Consider the following 19,174-nt stretch of genomic DNA (forward strand, 5'->3'; position numbering starts at 1 on the left):
TGACTGTAATTCAAATTATCACATCTGTGGACACAGTATGGAATCACACTGACAACGCCAATATTCATTTTTTTAAAAACATAAAATAATTCCTAGCATAGGGCTACCTCTCTCATATACAGTGCTTTTGCTCAAATTATTAAAAGCCCAATCCCTGTTCTCCCCCACCTGGCAGACAAAAACCCATGGGTGGCAGACTAGCCACATGTGGGCGGATCTCAGCCCCTGCTCAAGCTGCTGGGTGGGCGCCTTTGTGAAGTACGCAACCTGAAGAAACATAGAGAGCAGCCCAGTCACCAGCATCTGCGACATCCATGGTAATTTCCACGTGAAGGTTGGAAATTGAAACTTACTAATATATGATTTCCAGGCTCAATCAGCAGAATGGCTTCTGGTATGCATCAATCAATCAATCATTTAGTTTTTAAATACACTACACTAGCTTTTACAGCATTAACTGCATTCTTGAATAAAACCCATCACATATGTTCAAGAATCCTGAACTTCATTCAGATCAGTAGTAGAAACAGGTCTTTCCTCTCATATCATTTCAGTCTTTTTCTTGAGATAAACTATTCTCACCAAGTAGCCATTCCTTCTCTTTAATCTTAATCAACAGGCAAATCAGAACTTTGGCCAGCTAAGAATACTAGTTAGAAATGGTCTAATCTATTTTCCACTTGACATATTTTATACTTTATGTAATAGCAAGTGTAACAGTAACAACCCTGTTTGCTGCTCCATGACTTTCTCACAAGTTATAAATGTTAGATAACTTCAATAAATGTTTATAAAACTCAGATTCTTTCCTAGTACGTGATACCTCAAAAGCAGAATTAAGTGGCAAACACTTTCTTCCTGTTTTTAGAGATGAAGGAAATCAATCAAAAAAAAATACACAAGACAAAAATAAAACAGTATAAGGCTGCACATACAATGAAGCTGTCCAAGTGTGAATTCATAACCAGTGCCCAGCCCTCGGCTAACGTTTCTCTTCCTCCCTGACCTGCCTACGCTCCGAGCGTGTGAGAAAGAAAACCTCATCTTGTCCTAGCACCCAAACAGCCCTCGACGGCCAGCTTCCCCAAGGCCGCTTACTCATGTGTCGCACTGAAGGGAATCCACTGCAGTACTCTCAAAATCACTTCCAGTGCCATAATTCTACCATTCTGTAAAAATAAATTAATAGAATGAAAATACAAAAAAGGAAATCCCAATATCAGGAACATGGTGATATATGTAAAGTATTATATGTAAGCTACAAAAAACAAAAAAGAAAACACCTCAGCTGGGTAAGTACCCATGGGGTAGACCCAGCTTGCCAGAAGATCATGTGAAAAAGATTTAGGGATTTTAGTTGACTGTAAGCCCCGGATAAGCCAGCAGAATGGCCTGGATACCAAAAGAATGAAAAGGAACAAAAAGCCTATGGCATTAGGAGAAATGTCACCCTTACACTAAGAGAGGGGTCACAGCCTCACTGTCCTTCCTGCTGATCCAGCCACAGAGGAAGTTTCATTTTCAGTTACAGGAGACTTGAAAAGCAGTAGCAACAAGGTGGCATGGTGTCTGCAAATCCAAGGATGGAGACTGGAGGAAGGAGTTAAGGGCGTTCAGCTTGGGAAAGTGAACACAGAAAACACTGTCACTGCCCGTGCAAGTCTGTTGCAGGCAAGAGGCATTAGCACTCTTTCTCACAAACGGGAAGGAAAGAAGGTGGGACACAAACTGAGAAAGATTTCTGCTTAGAATATAAAAATCTTTCTTTCAATTAAAGCTACATAGAATGGTATGGACTTCTTGAGGAATGCTGAGCATCCCTTGAGAAGGTTTGAGCACTGGACGGAGGGAGCTTGTCCATGCAGCTCAAAGTCAGACTTTCAATTTCCAGGGGCCTGGGTTTTATTTAAAGACAGGCACCGAGAATCTGCCTCTACCATCAAGGGCTTCCTGACCAATAGTTCCCATTAGGCAGGAGTTTCAAAACATGGTTCCCTCTCTATCCAATCAGGACACTCGTGTGCGTGTGCGTGTGCGTGTGTGTGTGGTGTGGTGTTGTGTGGTGTAGGGGGAGGGAAAAGTGCTGACTTCATCTTCACAAGACCACATATTCTACAATCAGGAACATTCCTAGAGAACCAACACTGAAACCAAGGCTGACGAGATAAAGACTGGCTACAGCTGCCAAGAGCTGCCGCTGGGAATGTATTCAAAGCGCTGTTTTCCCATGCCAAGGGAATGGCTAATGTGTGTCGAGAAGCTTCAGCAACTCGCTGAAACTCAACTCTGATCTACCCTCCACTGATTCCACAATCAAGGAACAAGAATTCCACCTACCAAGTGAGAACTGTAGTCCCTGAATCCTAATGACATTTTCAAAAGTGAGATTTCACCTTGATTTACAAGTGGAAAAAAATAAAGTTAAGCCCTAAGGGGAGGAATGGTATAAGGAAATCTTACTAACGCAATTACCTCCTTCAGAATCTATTTAGTAAAATGTACTTCCATTTCATAGACATCTTGAGGAAGACTTTATAAGTATTCTGCTTTTCTCTCTACTCTGTTTCTTTCCAGGGAACTCATCCACTCCCCCAGAGCCAGCAAAGATAATTTCCTAATCTACATCTTTAGCTCTGAATTCTTTCCCAAACTTGACTCAAATTTCCAAACAACTCTTTGCGAAATCACCCAGACTTCAGGCACCTTGACCCTAAAAGTCAAATCAAGCTCATTCTCTTTGCCCTAAAACAGGTCTCTCTCCTTACTTGTTTCCCAAATGCCTTCCAGGTAACTAGTTTCGAAAGCTGGAAAGTGGCCTCTATTCTTCTCCCTTCTTTCTCCATCTATCCATCTGCCATCAGAGTGCACACTCTAAGAACCCAAAACCTCAAGCGCTGGTCTAGGCCTGCACTTAACTCCGCCAGACCACGGTAAGGACCCCCCACCCCCACCCCTCCCATCCACACCCACCCCAGCCATGGCCTGAGGCCCTACCTCTGGCTTCTCCCAGTATGTATATTCACCCATCCTACTCTCCAACGACAGCCTGATATGATCTGGTGGCGTCAGCCTCCCACTCACAAACCTAGAGTTCCTCTCCAAGCTACCTAAACACCAACACCCCAGGGCCAACCTTGCAAGCCCTCCACGCTGGGGCCCAGTTCCCCATTCGCCAACCCGGGAAGGCGTCACTCAAACATATCTGGGCTTCTGCTCATCTGCATTTCCACCATGATGCCTTTGCTCATGCAGCTGCTTCCATCCAAACGTTCTTTCTCACCCCCTAGATGGGACCCTCAAACCACTCAATTCAACCTATTCATTTTATCAGGAAACAAGGCCTCAGAGGGCTGGACTGACGGCATCTGGTCACAGAGCCGCGCTGGTCAGAGCCAGACCTCCTCACTCAGAGACCACACTAGGTCCCCATGATTTGCTTTTAATTGGGATGAAATTTCCTCATTAGACTAAACCTCTAAGCCCTCAAGTTTTTTAAAAAACAAGAAGAGCAGGCAGTGCCCACATTTCCAGGGACTTGGGGGGATTTCTCTTAGACTCACCAGACCTACTAGGTTTGCACTTTCAAGTTTAATGGCTAGTGCCATGTGGCTACGAAGGGCTTTGGTGCCCATCCTGGGGTCTGTGTGAAGGGTTGGAGAGCAGTTACCTTCTCCCCACCAAAGAGGAGCCAGGTAGGCCCCACTGCCTGTTTATTCAATCAGGATTAAAGCAAAAACCTATTAGATCCAAAGAGCCCCCAAACCTGCAGAGAGAAGAGCTCCAGGACACTACTGACCTCTCTTAACACCCACATCCAAACCACATCTCTGACTCCCGAACTGAAAACAATGTTTTTGAGAAGGATGACATTTAAGTTAACAGTGTACAATCGGCCCTGACTATCCCTGATTAAATCAACAGTGAGACGTCAAGTGGGACTTACTGCATTTGGAAAACTGTCACCTCTGTGTACCCAAAGGTCTTGGAGCTCCCCCAGCCTGCTTTACTGCAGGACTACCACGTAGGCACCCTCACACACGCCTGCCTTCCCCTCCATGAGGACGGGAATCATGTCTTTCTCATTCTGGCATCTGTGTCCCACATGTCTGGCACAGAGAAGGTGTACAACTAATATGTTGTGATTGACACTGCGCTTGGAGAAGCTGGATTCCTCAGCCAACAATGCCTGGAAATACCACAGGACTCCCCTAAATGGTGTGGTAACCGCAAAACAGTTAACACAGAATTGTGTGCTCTGGTGTTCTAGCACACTGAGCTCCTTACCTGGGGGGGGAAATCCAGAGATCACAACCTCAGCTAGTTTAAACACCACAGAATTCAGGAAACCAAACTGGGATGTTCCTTCAGCTACACTAAAAGTGGGTGGTACAGGCTCAAAGGGCTGCCTTTACTGAAATGCCAACGTCATATAAATTTGTATGTATTACCTTTATATATTTTCAAATATGGGAAGAGAATCCCTTCTATTCACCTAGAAACTCAGTAATATGGCTGTTTCTGGAAATATAAGGTTTTGACCACAAAGTATTAACAATACTTCATGCCCATTATACATTTATTAATAATCAATGTGCAAGAGGCCACAAATTCATTACTTATAAGCAGGCTTTTGGTTTGTGTTTCTCAAGTCAAATTTTACAATTAAATCTCTAATATTTTAAGTTTGGAAACTTACATGTATTAAAAAACGAAAAGCCTAGACAACTGAGACCATCAAAATAGAACTGTGTAAATGAGTCTAGGCAAATATTGTCTCAGAGACCTGACAGTTTATTTTCACCTTATGACTGATTTCCTTTGGGTTCACCCTGTAAAAAGAACTTCCGCAAAATACCAGTTGCCTGATTCTCTGCTTTCGGCGAGCCTACAATTATGAACTCTGCTAAACAAATAAACTTCCTTCCTATTTTTAAAGTTTTCCAAAGTTGGAGAACCTACATCTTTGGCTGGCACACCATTTCCTGGACTTCAACAGGCTGAGCAGGGAAGAAATTCTTCCCGGTATTCTGAGAGAGGAAAAGGACCTTAGAGACGGTTGAGCAGCCCTGCCCTATTTCTATCTTAGGGAAGGGGAAATCAAGGCAGAGATGTGACCCTCGGCAAGGTCACACAGGCTGCTGGTGGCAGAGGCTTTTGTAACTCTCTCTGCCCCATTTTCCCCTTATCTGATCAAATTACTTGTGGCCTGATGGAAGCATTTTGCTCCTGTTCTGTCCTACAGAGCCACGGCTTATGTTTAATTCATGCAGAATGTGATAAAACAACAGAAAGAATCTAAATATCGGGGTGAGTACTGGGTGATACAAAGAGCTCTGGACTAAGAGTCAGGACACCTTGTTTTAATCTTAGCTGTGACTTTGAGAAAGCCACCTCCCCTCCGGAGGACTCAAGTTTTTCATCTTTAAAAAGAGGGAACAGAAAAAAGCAACTGCAGAGGTCTTCTCCACCCCTAAATTCAATGATGACGATGGTGATGGCTCACCCTTATTAAGTGCTTAATCTGAGCCAAGCATTGTTCTAAACACGTCATGTGGATAAATCCTCAACAGCTTGGAAGATGGCTATTGTTGTCATTTTGTGGATGAACACATTCATGCTTAGAGAGACGTGACTTGTCTAAGGTCATACCTCTACAGGTGACAGATGGAGAGGCAATCCAGATCAATGGCTCCAGGGGCCCTCTCTTCCTTACTGGAGGTGTATGATCTAAGATGATTGGCCTGACTTGCAGTAAGAAAGACACAGATTCCAAATTGAGAACAATCACAGTGATCATTCAACACAGTGCCCTCATTTAATGGATCAGGGAATGAGGCCCAGGGAAGTAAAACCTGAAGTAGAGGACAGGAAACTTAATGGAAATAAATGGTTACATCTACCCCATTGCCTCGACAAGCTCATCTTAAAGAGTACTCGACAGTTTACGCTCACTTACATCATCTCATTTGACGCCCAAACAGGACGACCCGCAGCAGGGCGATGATCATCACTCCCAAGGCATCCAGCCAAGGTCAACAGCAAACGCAGGGCAAACCAGGGCGTCCAATTCAAGCCTTTAACTTCCTGTCTGTGTACTGTCACAGGCCGGAGAAAATGTCCACTATGGTAGGATTCTCTGGAGAGCCTATTCAAAATAGACTCTTAACACAAAGAGAACTTGCCAGAGAAGCTGAATAACTATGAAACACGGCTCCATGGTGCTTTGAAAAGAATATCAGACAAGTGATAACTCTCGAAAGCTCACAACTCAAGTGAACAAGAAAACTGAAAACTGACCTCTTTCACTCTATCATTTAATTGCCCCTAACCTCCCCCCAGTCTTGACCTATCTTCAATCTTCCTACCAGTGTATTTCCTGTTTTCTTCCCTCCCTGAGAACACCATGAAATCCAGGCATTTAAAAAATATTAGTTCCACTTCGCTTCAATCTCATACACCTATTTGTGTGTGTGTGAGGAAGATTGGCCCTGAGCTAACATCTCTTGCCAATATTCCTCTTTTTTGCTTGAGGAAGATTGTCACTAACATCTGTGCCAATCTTCCTCTACTTTATGTGAGATGCGGCCACGGTGTGGCTTGACGAGTGGTGCTAGGTCCCCTCCTGGGATCCGAACATGCAAACGCCAGGCCACTGAAGCAGAGTGCACGAACCTAACCACTATGCCACTGGGCCAGCCCTTCATACACCTATTTTTTTTTTTTTTTTTTTTTTTTTTTTTAAAGATTTTATTTTTTTCCTTTTTCTCCCCAAAGCCCCCTCGGTACATAGTTGTGTATTCTTCGTTGTGGGTTCTTCTAGTTGTGGCATGTGGGACGCTGCCTCAGCGTGGTCTGATGAGCAGTGCCATGTCCGCGCCCAGGATTCGAACTAACGAAACACTGGGCCGCCTGCAGCAGAGCGCGCGAACTTAACCACTCGGCCACGGGGCCAGCCCCCATACACCTATTTTTAAAAGCAGCTAAGTTACACATTTTATACCTCTCACCTAAGGGAGAAAAAAAAATTCAATTTCTTGGTGGGACAAGTTTTTTAAGTTCTAACCACCCTTGTTTCAAATCCTGAACATGTGTTGTAAACCCTTTATCAGAGAGATAGCAAAGATACAACAGATAGAACATGAATTTAGAGCCGGACAATTCAAGCTTTTATCTTAATAGCTATGACAAGTTACCTCACCACTCTGAACTTCAGTTTCTTCATGCTCCTTTCCAAAAAAAAAAAAATGGAAGGGAATAATACCACTACCTCCACAATTATCTCAATAATTAAATAAATTATGGAAGTTGACTACTCCCAACACAACGCCCGGCACACATTAAGTGCTCAAAAAAACAAAAATCATCTCTTCCTTTCCATGGTGGTATTAATGATAATGTAATTTTCCCTCCTGTTAAATCTGCTTCGCAAGTGATGTTTCTCTGAGCAAACCACCTCCCTTTTTAGAGGAGCAGAGATACATTATACACACCAACCCCATCTCCTGGAAATGGGAGCATTAAGTGAATCAGCAGGTCAATGAAGCCCAATACCAGGGAGCTGTGTCACCACCCTGATTTTGGCAACTTCCACTCTCTCCAAATACTCAGGCCCTAGTTTCTCCCTGCACACAGTACACACAACTGCTCAGGCCTCCCAGGCTCTCCAGCGTTTATGACACCTTCACACGTCAGAGGATCTCCACCCCCAAAACTGCTCGACGTCTTGCCTCCATTCGTTGCCCGTTTCTTTGCAGGCACATAGACCTACTCTGAAATACACGAATACAAGTATTCTGAAATCTAATATATTGTTTGATAGGCGTGCATGCTTTGATTTTAGTAAAATTCTTTAGAGACAAAGCACAAACAAATCAGCAGGGGAACCCAAACAAGGTACGCAAAACCCTGGGGTCCAAGGCTTTGGGTTTAAGTTCTGCCACAAACTAGCTGTGGGAGCTTGTTCAAATTAAGTTACTTTATTGCTCTGGGTCTCAGTTTCCTCATGTAGAAAAGAACCAATGGAATTACATTAAAGATTACAATCTGGTTACACCAGAATGAGCACCACACTGGCCCCAATTACTGATAAGCGTGTGCAAGCCCTAAGGTAAGCTGGGATGGAAGCAAAGGCTCGCTCTTAATCCTCAGTGTCCCTGTGTCTGGGTAATTTACTTAACGTGGTATGCCTTCCCCAAGGCTAAAATCACTAGTCTCAAAAACAAGGCAAACAGGGTTGGAAAGTAACCCTGAATAATTCCAAAACATGGTAGGAAACTTCTAACTTCTCTGTCAGAAGCCGCCACGTCAATGACCTACAACTTTCAACACTGGGCTCAGACCTCACTTCCTCTAAAACGTCTCCTTGGATCCCCAGCTGAGTGGCTCCCTGGCATACATCTGTATTACTGCACTAAATTACCTTCACAGGCACCCCTCTCCAAGGAGACTGCAGGCGGTCGAGGGCTGGGCCACGCCCTACCCTTCTCTGGATCCACAGCGCCTTCCACCACAAACGCACAAACCACAGCCTTAAACTGCCACCTCAAACCTGGTTTAAATGGTTTACATTTGCAGATGATCTTCACAATTTCCTAAGCAGATTTTGACATTATTCAACTTAAAATAGATCTATAGACAAATAAATACAGAATATATTACTAAGTTAATTTAATAGGTGAGAAAACAGGCTCAGCAAAGCTACCTTAGGCAAGCTCAACCAAAAGCGAACAAAGCCTGCAAGTCTAATCCCATTACAGCATGACAGATATAAAAGTAATTCACAGAAAAAGTACCAAAGTGCATGAAAACTAAGGAAATTCTTCTATTACATCTTTTTTATAAATCTAACACATTAGTGTAGACTGCTGATTCATCACTATTCCAACAGCAAAATCTGAGATAATCAGAAACAATGAAAAAGTTAGGGATAAATTTAGATTCACAAAGATAACCATACGATGTTGTTTTTCTCTTTTAGAGATGTTCCTGAATACTACCGCGTATTATGAAACAAAATTCAGAAGAACTGATTTATTACTTCTACTCCTTAAAAGTTAACAATCAAAAGAAAGGAGGATACGTTCCCCATCAAGTCATTAGGAAAACGCAACTTAAAGCAACAATGAAATACCATTACACACTTATTAGAATGGTCACAATCTGGAACCCTGACAACACCAAACAGTGGCAAAGATGTGGAGCATCAGGAACTCTCATTCCTGCTGGTGGGGATGCCAATTTCGAAGACTTTTAAGCGCTTCTTACAAAACTAGACGTACTCTTACTATACAATCCAGCAACCATGCTCCTTGCTATTTAGCCAAAGAAACCAAAAACTTATGTCCACACAAAAAACCGCACACAGATGTTTATAGCAACTTTCTTCATAATTGCCAAAACTTGGAAGCAACTAAGATGTCCTTCAGTAGGTGATACATAAAATGTGGTATATCCAGATGATGGAATATTATTCAGCTCTAAAAAGAAATTAGTTGTTGAGTCATGAAAAGACACAAAAGAAATTTAAATGCACATTACTAAGTGAAAGAAGCCAATCAGAAAAGGATATAGACTTTATGATTCAACTATATGACATCCTGGAAAAGGCAAGATTACAAAGATCAGTGGTTGCCAGGAGTTAGGAGGAGAAAAGGATGAATGAGCACAGAGATTTTTAGGGCAGTGAAACTCCTCCGTATGATAATTAGTGGTGGATACATGCCATTATACATTTGTCCAAAGCCACAGAATGTACACCACCAAGAGTGAAGAGCAACGTAAGCTATGGACTTCAGGTGAGGGTGCTGTGTCAGTGTAGTTTCATTAGCTGTAACAAATGTACCGCTCTGGTTGGGGACATTGATAATGGGGGAGGCTATGCATGTGTGGGAACAGGGAGCACACGGGAAATCTCTGTACCTTCCCTTCAATTTTGCTGTGAACCTAAAACTGCTCTAAAAGATAGTCTCCAAAAGAAAAAAAGGAAATGGAAGAGGGGCAATTTGAGTCTATTTTTCAATAATAATCTGCTTGCTAGTCTATTTTAATATGCTAATGGTTTTGGGTGCAAAGTTAAATACACACAAAAATAGGAAAGGCCAAAGTACTTTTTAAATTCAATAAACTGAGTAGTTAATACGCAAAAAGCTCAAATTTTTTAAAAGGTGCAAGAATATGCAGTGCCAAGTCTTCCTTCCACTTCCGTTCCCCGGACACTCAATTTCAAGGTTATTGCTGTTTTTTTTAAGTTTTATTTCATGGGACACTCTTCCCACTATTATCTTCCCAAAGGATACAAGTGACAAATCTGCAATCATGGTATTTGTTCCCCAAAATATGAGCAAGTCCTATGTCTAATGGTAAGGTGTAACAGAAAATACCTACATTGAGAAACTTACTAATCAAAGTGTGGTCCCCAGACCAGCAGCATCAGCATCATCACCTGGGATTCTTGCTGGAAATACAGAATCTTGGGTTCCATTCCAGACCCACTAAAGCAGAACTACATTTTAACAAGATGCCCACGTGATTTGTACGCACTGGTATATATGACAACACCATCCCCATTTTCATAGAGTTTACAGGCTAACAGAGGAGATAAAATATTCAAACACCTGCAACACAAGACATGACACAGAATGGACCATGCGGCTACAACAGTTCAGGAAAAGATCAGCTTTGGTTCCCCAGGGGTTACCAGTGCCCCAGAATAAAATGCTAGCTCCTCTGAAGGGCTCTGTATGCCATGCATCCTGGCCCCAGCTCATCTGTCCAGTCTCACCCTCCACTATCCCCTACAGCAGATTCTCCTGTCAGCCTGAATACAAGCCCGTGATGGAGGTTTCTCCAACGTGCCGCCAGGCCTTCGCACATGCTACTCTGACCACCTGGCACATTGTGCCCTTCCCTGCTCTACCATGGCACAGCCCAGCTGGCTAGCGGTCGATCCTCCCCTGCCAGAGGAAACGCCTCAGGGGTTATTTTCTATCCTGTTTATCATTGAACAAATGAATGAAGGAATGAATGAGTGAGTCATCAGAGACGCTTCAGGGAAGGGGTGAAGGATGAGAAGGGTTTACATAGTCAGAAATGGAAAACCAGGGCAGAGGCACATACAGGCTAAGAAGGGTTTAGGGAATCTGTGTTGTGGAACAAACTGTAATTTGCTTTTGTCTCATCATGAGACCTGCTCCGGCTCAGAGTTCTGTTGTGGATGAGGTGGGGTTTCCATCCCTGCTTTTCTCCATTCTCTCTTAGTGAAACCAACCTGTGCCCAAATTATTGTCACTTTAAGCAACCAGAGCTCCCACAACCCAAAGTGAGGCTGCTGCCACGACCAGACAAAAATGCCCGACCGGGGCTCTGCTGAAACTATAGTCTGGGCTACACCAGCTTGGCTTAGCAGAGGCAGCAAATTTTTCAAATTCAAGGAATTGTTTGACCACGAAAAGTTCTTCCCTCCTTATTAAACTCAACCATCCACTAATTAAAAGTAATATAAGTCTACAGAAAAAAATGTTATACATATTTTTAAATAATGCATCACATTAACCTAGGACACACCTCAGGGACAAACCAACATCAGACCGACTTTAAGCAAGACATCAGGACTGCTGCCTGAATACTAGCTACAGCCAGGGTCACACCATATAGGAAGGCTGCTGTGTGCTGGGAAACAGAAGAGCAAGTCCAACTGGTCAGCGGCACCCAAAGTGGGCTGATCCAGTCTGCAGGAAACCTCAAAGGTAAATAAACAAGCCCAGCGTCAGGACACATCATGCCTGAGAGCCATGGTTAAGAGCAGCCAGCCAAAGGACAAATTGCAGTTGTACTCAACATACAAGAAGCGATTAGGGACCATCTCAGACAAACAAGAGAGCAAAGCTGCTGGGCCACATCATTTTAGAAGATAAAGAACAATTACATATCCACTGTGTTCCTTCCTTACTACTGAAGTCCAAGCTACCACTTTCACCTCCTGCCTGAACCACAACAGCCTCCTATGTGGTCTTCTCTGCTTCCACCCAACATAGACATCAGCTGACGTCCCTCCTCTCTTTCATGCACTCTAATGGCTCCTCACCGCACTTAAAAGCAAACCCAAACCCCATCCTGTGCCTACAGAGCCCTTAACAGCCTGGCCCAGGTTACCCCTCCCCAGCTCTGGGCCCACCTCTCCGCACCAGCTCACTGTACTCCAGTCACACCTGCCTTTTTCCTGCTGCTTCAACACACTCACCGGGTGCCACCTCCAGGTCCCTGCTGTTCCCTCTGCCTGGAACATGTTTAGCACACTCTTACCACTCAGACAAAATGCCACCACAGCCCCCAGTGAGTCTCTACCAAACCACCGTATTTCCTTTTCTTCCTAGCACTTACTACCATCTGAAATTACCTCATTCATCCATTTGCTTCCCGCTTTGCTGTCATCTCTCTTGCCTAGAATTTGCGCTCCATGAAAACAGAGACTTGGTCTACCTATTTACAGTAAAGCTCCAGCTCCTCAAACAGCGCCTGGCATGCAGTAGGTGCTCAATAAATATCTGTGTTGAACACATGTGTTAAATGACTTGTTGAATAAATAATGGCTATAAACCTACCTATGTTTTAAGCAAGGGCAAAATATGAAAAACCTGGTTTTACATAAAATATTAATTAGTGATTACTCCTTTTACAAAAGGATTCCTTCCCTAATGCATTTTTAAATACTTGGCTTAGAAAGCTTCACTGTACACATTTTTTAAAGGATAAACCTGTTGTGCAAAGTGAACTATCTCCTCCAGGGCATAACAGTGCCTGGTACTCAGAAGGCACCTGATAAACATCTGCTGAAGAAACACATAAGCAGTGGAAAATAACTTAAAACAAGGCATAAACTATAGGAAACTTCATTTAAACTTGAGAACACAGCTAATTTGGGTACAGTTAGGTCCCATTTTCCATTTTATCTGATAAACTGATAGATACATTTAAAATCTACTAATTTGAGAGACTAGCAATAATCTTAGCCATCATCTTTACAGGCATGTACAAGTCCAAGTAAATTCAGAAACCTACCCGGCAGTTCTCCAGCAGCCTGTCTTCACTAACAGATACATGGAGGCATAGAAACAATCAACAGAAATACTCAAACTGCCAAGTTGTTGGGGACATCTGTGGGTTTAGTATGAAAACCACAAAGCTTAAGGAAGTTTTTTTATTGATTATTGATGTAAAAACTCAAGTGTCCCCGATGAAAGGCTAACCAAGAAATCACACCTGTATAAAACCTCGCCCTGTGTGCAATACAATACAGACCTGCCTTAATGGTCCAGGTCACACCCAATCTTTAAAAAGTGAATGTTAATTTTTTTCTTTTTTTAAACAGATGATCTCTTTGAAATAAAGTTCTTCCCTGTTTACATCACGAAATTGTGTACTCTACACATTCAATATTCGTACAATATTAACACATCGCCAAAAACAAAGTCGTGTTCAGGGATCCATCTGCATCAAGCAATGCCCACTCCCCCTTCTCCTTCCCTATCAGGTGTTGAGCTGCAGTCTGCAAAGGTCAAAAGAGAAAAGAAATTAGACATGCAAGTGTCTGTGAGAGGCGTGTGCTCGTATGCATCTGTGTGTCCTTGACAGGTCATTCTAAAATCAAATATAAATGTACTTTGGGATTATGCACATTGCGTGTATTATCTGTGCCTCTTGTTTCTGCATTTAAAACATTTCTTAGTCTATAATTCAAAGTGCGTTAATGACTTGTCTCTTAACTGAAAACCAGAAAGGTTCCATAGAAAGTTACTCTTGTAATCTATAACCCCAAGAAATGAACTTTCAAAGAATAACTTCATATTCTAAAAGCTCTCACAGGGGCCAGCCCTGTGGCCGAGTGGTTAAGTTCGTGCGCTCCGCTTCAGCAGCCCAGGGTTTCGCTGGTTCGGATCCTGGGCGCAGACACGGCACCTTGAGCCATGCTGAAGTGGCGTCCCACATGCCACAACTAGAAGGACCCACAACTAAAAATATACAACTATGTACCTGGGGACTTTGGAGAGAACAAGGAAAAATAAAATCTTAAAAAAAAAAAAAAAACTTCTTAAAAGCTCTCATAGAATAACATTGTCTATAAAAATCAATTTCAGGATGCAGTTTATAATAGCACCACACCTAGAAGAAATGAAATAGAAAATAACTACATTTTTAAAAATTATGCTGACAACTGATAACTTTGTTTCAAAACCTTTCATAGTTTTGTTGTTCTGCAGTTTAAACAACTTTGAAATAACATGATTCAGAATTTGGATCAAGTTATCAACATACTATTCACTTACATGAACTTTTCAAAAATACTGCCAGTCAGAGAAGGCTGACAATCCTTGTAGAAGTCCTTGATGTTTTTTTGGAAATAAGGCTGTGGTCTGGTATTTTCATTGTCACCTCCCCAGGTCAACGTAAACAAAAGTCCATCTCACTTCTCTGGTGAAAAGCATCTTATTAAATAGGTTTTAGTAAAGTAAGTAAAACTATAAAATAGTACTGGCAATAAGTTTTTTTTAGATTTACTTCTGATTTTGGAAGAAAAAACTCCATTTGTTTTTTTCTCCCTTTAGCCTTACAGAATAAAAGTACAAAATATAGTAGACTCAAATTCTCAACCTAGAATAAGCAAAATATAATCAGACAACACACTCTTTGTCACTTTTCAAACTATATAACATCACTTTAAAGTTTTAGCATTATTTATAAAAGCCAATTAGCTTATCACTTTAACCCAGAAAATCTGGGCATTATCAATTTTTCTTCAGTACAAAACCACTTTATAAAGACTCTAAACTCTTTTGAAAGTCATTTCATTTTACCACTAGCTGTGTTTCAGGAAGTGAGGATTCTGGTGAGGAATCGGAGATGGAATACAATACAGTGCCTGTCTAACAACTAATATTATCTGGTTTCTGTGTCTCCATTTTCTTTTCTCTTAAATGATAGGCAAAGCCTTAACTGTCTCATAAGCAGGTGTTTATAAAAACAACACTCTAAAAGCACTGCATCCTAACTAGAGATGTAACAACCACCTAATTATTATTTGTAAAGAGTCACAGAATGGCTAACAGATTCTCTCAATACGAGTTTATTCCTCAACCTGCCATACGCCAGGAGTAAGTCCTGCTAAGGGGCTGGCAAAGGGAGGGAGCCTCTGGGGTTCGCGAAGGATGCCTTTCTGACCGGCCGGCCTTAAAGGCGACGAGGGATGCATCACGGAAAACCCGCAAACACCTGGTGCTCTGGCAGGGTATCATTCTATCACCGCGCTCTCAAGCTGATGGGAACTCTAGAAATCTACTCTAGTCTCTTCACTTTAGCAATAGTCAAATTGGCCTGGATCTGTAACGCTCAGCTATTCTGAAGGCGCCGATGTTCTGAAAATAAAACTTTAATAGAAAGTAAAAAACTTACATTTAAAATTCAGACCTCAAAACCCGCCCTCTGAAACCGAGGAGTTAAAAACAAGAGACAGACCCCCCTCGAAGTGCAACAAGATCAGCCTTCTGGCATCCTCGGAGCACTATCCCAGGCACAAACCTGTAGCAAAGTGGATGACACCCAAGCTCCCCACACCGGGGAGACGCCAAGCGGTGAACCCACGGCGCGTGGGGAGGGAGGGGGGCCCGAGGGGCTCACCGTGCCGGCGTCGAGCCTCACTCTCCCCACCTGTGAAATGGGCGTGACACCACTCGCCCGTCGCCCCACCGGGCAGAAGGACTAATGAATGAGAGCCATCTGGTAAACGACGCGGGCCGGGCCGGCGCTCCCCGGCCGCGGTCCCTGGGCTGCGGGGCGCCCCCCGCCGCGGGCGCTCCCCGCGCTCCGGCCCCCCACGGCCCGACGGTTACAAAGCTCCCCCGAACCGCGCCCCGGGCCGCCGGCTCCCAGGGCCCCCGCCACCGGAACGGGCGCCGGTCCGCCGCCGCCTACCTTGGCCACCCAGCTGAACAATGGTGACATCGCGGGCCGGGCGGCGGCTCCTCGCCCGCCGCTCCCGCTCACTCCCGCCGCCTGCCCATGGGGCTGCGGGCAGCCGGGGGCGGGCTCGGGGTGCGGCGGGGCCGGGTCATGGCTCCCCCCGCGGCGGCGGCGGCGGCAGCGGCGGGCTCCTCCCCGCTCGTCACTGCCCGCAGAGGTCGCGCCCGCGGGGCTGCCCGGCGGAGAAAGGGAAGTGGGTGGGGAGAGCGCGGGGGAGGGGACGGGGGAGCAGGAGGGAGCGCCGCCAACCCCGCCCCCCACCCCACGCTCGGCTCGCGGCGGGAAGTTGGGACGTGCGGGGGTCGCCCTCCTCCGGGATGCTCCTGGCTGCGCAGCTCCGGGAGGAGGAGCCCAAGCCCTGCTCCCCCGCGACGCGGCTTTCTGGGCCTCTGGGCTTCGTTTCGCACAACTTTCGGAAAGCTAGGCATCCCGCTCTCTGAGGTCGGATAAAAGCCCCCGCGAAGGAGCGAACACAAAGCCCGCCCAACTTTCCAGGGGTTACCCCCACCCCCACAGCGTTTCTTCCTAAGAGCTCGAGATTGCTGGTAACAAAAGGACTAGTGTTTCCCCAGGCCCTAATACCTTTATGTAATCAAAGGTGGTTTTCTGGGAGTCAGGAAACTCAGCTATTGAGACTAGAAAAGGGGCGGAGGAAACGAACTATCAGCTCCTGCCAGCCTGGAGGTTTCAGCAACGTGAGAAATGTTGTTTTCACCACAGTTTTCTTCTTTCCCAAGGCAAGATGATAAAACAGTGGAGTCAGTTTATAGCTACAAAGGTTAGGCTGAGTTTCAAGCTCAGACACCCAAGAGTTCCAGGCTGAAAAAAAAAAAGACCAAAGGTCTAAGAGCCAATGTGTAAATATACGCGTCATGCTAAGCCGCTCACTGAGTTCCTCAGGCCAGATAGCCACCCTAGCCCAAGAATTTTGCTTTGCTTTCCTTTTGTCACATTAATTGTGCATTATCTTCATGATAGGCCAGTATGACATTTTAATGAGGTTCCCCAAATGCCTGGCATCTGAGTTAGGTGGATATATTAGTTATCTATTGCTGCATAACAAATCACCCCAAAACTGAGAAGCTTGAAACAACAGTTTCTGTGGGTCAGAAATCCAGGAGCATCTTAGCTGGGTGCCTCTGGCTCAAGGTCTCTCTTGAGCTTGCACTCAAGCTGTCAGCTGGAGATGCATTCATCTCAAGACTGGACTGGGACTGAGGGATCCACTTTCAAGCTCACTCACATAGTTGTTCCCAGGATCCAGTTTCTTACAGGCTTTTGGACTCAAGGCCTCAGTTTCTTGCTGCATCATGTGGTCCTCTCCATAGGGCTGCTCACAAAATGGCAGCTTTAATTCCCCACCACAAGTGATCCAAGAAAGAGTACGTGTCCAAGAAGGACGTCAGTCGTTTCATAAACTAATCTCCAAAGTGACATCCTAAGACTTCTGTATCCTATTCTTTAAAGTCAAGGGAATAAATCTAGTCTGCTTTCAAGGCGAGGGGATTACACAAGGGCATGAATACCAAGAGGAGAGGATCAAGAGGAAGGGGGTATCATCCCTTTTTTTTCTCCTTCCCAATAAGGTGCATGGGAATGAGATAAGTGATAAAGGCATGGGGAAGGTCAAGAGGGCTATCATTCTCACAGAGCCTACCTGGGTAATTAAAAAGCACCTTAGGAACATCTTAGGGAAGTGCTATTCTTTCACTCTTTTAACCAGTGATGCTCCCTAAAGAAATTAAGAGGTGGCAAATGAGAGTGCCCTTGCAGCCATTTAACCAAATCTTTCCCTGTTGCCACATCACTTCCCCAAGCAAATGGAAGAGAGAGAGGCTGAGAGCTCCATTAAAATCAGAGCCCTTCTGGCCCCTACAACCTTGCTCCCTAGACTGTGGTCCGTTGACCAGCTGCCTCAGCATCACCTGGCAATTTGTTATAAATACAGAATCCGGGGCCAGCACTGGGGTCGAGTGGTTACGTTTGTGCACTCCGCTTCTGCAGCCCAGGGTTTCACTGGTTTGGATTCTGGGCGCCGACATGGCACCACTTTGTCAGGCCATGCTGAGGCAGCGTCCCACATAGCACAACCAGAGGCACTCACAACTAGAATATACAACTATGTACCAGGGGGCTTTAGGGAGAAGAAGGAAAAAATGCAGAATCCCAGGCCCTGCCCTAATCCAGACCTACTGAGTCAGAACCTTCATTTTACCATGATTCCAAGTGGCTGGTATGCACATTAAAGTTTGAGATGCACTAGTATATGAGATTCACTGACATTGGTCTTAAAATAAGTTATGACCAAACAGCCCCTTGAGAGAACAGCTAAAATTGTCCTGAGTCTTTGTGATAGTGTGAACTATTTCAGCTAGAGAGAGCCCTGGAGAGCTCTGGGACAGCAACATAATGTGGATGGGCAGCTCAGGACCAGGAGGGACAAGCTGGGCTGATGACAAACATCACATACTCCATCACTCCAATCCCCAGACTAAAGCTCTACGAAAATGCCCAGAACATAGAAGCAACTCTGGGGAAAGGATGAGAGGAACCCGAAATTGACTACAGAAACTTGCATTACCTCTAACTGTCTGAGATACATTTTTTGCCACTAGGGCACAAGGTGGGAAGCAAAAAAGAAATTACATTAAACTTTGGAGAATAAAAATTGCACTTCTTGCAAAAAAAATTAAAGTCAGACCAAATCCTAAGTGTAATAGTTGCAAAGAAAAAGTGTGTGGGCAGGTGAAATAGGGACATCAAGACTTCACTGTTTAAACCTGGATCCAATTCTCCATACATACACATCAGGGTGGAGGCTCACGCTGACCCGGATCTGAACTTACCTAAAGCTTGCATATCTTTTAGACTCACAGAGGTCTCCCTCTGCTCCAGGTCTCTCTGCCTGATCCAGGACTGGGCAGAATCATTTCATGGGAACATATGGGCCTTTCCAATGGGCAGACTTGATGGACAGTAACGTGTGGAGGTCCAACACCAAATCTTTTAAGAAATAGACCTGAAAGTTCTTATTTTAATTCACTCTCAACATGTAGCTTGCCAGTTACACTGCACAAGGAAATTCTGTTATAATCTCGACTTCCATCAAAGGGACTGTTTACCTCAGACGATCTCACTGATCTCTCACTCAAATAAAACAATC

General features: G+C 44.4%; 1 protein-coding gene across 8 annotated transcripts in view; it reads right to left on the minus strand.

Moving 5' to 3' along the window:
• TBC1D1 (TBC1 domain family member 1) overlaps positions 1-19,174 on the minus strand; it is a 217,851-nt gene that overhangs the window by 129,010 nt on the left and 69,667 nt on the right. For 2 of the 8 annotated variants that reach the window (XM_070506048.1, XM_044767683.2), the window contains exon 1: positions 15,964-16,126. The exons of 4 other annotated variants lie outside the window; for them this stretch is intronic. In XM_070506048.1, coding sequence (XP_070362149.1) covers positions 15,964-15,993 — 30 coding nt within the window. In that variant the 5' untranslated portion in view covers positions 15,994-16,126. Of the gene's footprint in view, positions 1-15,963; positions 16,417-19,174 lie in introns of those variants that run through there. 2 more of the 8 variants (XM_070506047.1, XM_070506049.1) reach the window with 2 other exon arrangements.

Source organism: Equus asinus, chromosome 3 (assembly GCF_041296235.1).
Source record: "Equus asinus isolate D_3611 breed Donkey chromosome 3, EquAss-T2T_v2, whole genome shotgun sequence".
In the NCBI taxonomy this organism is placed as follows: Eukaryota; Metazoa; Chordata; class Mammalia; order Perissodactyla; family Equidae; genus Equus; species Equus asinus.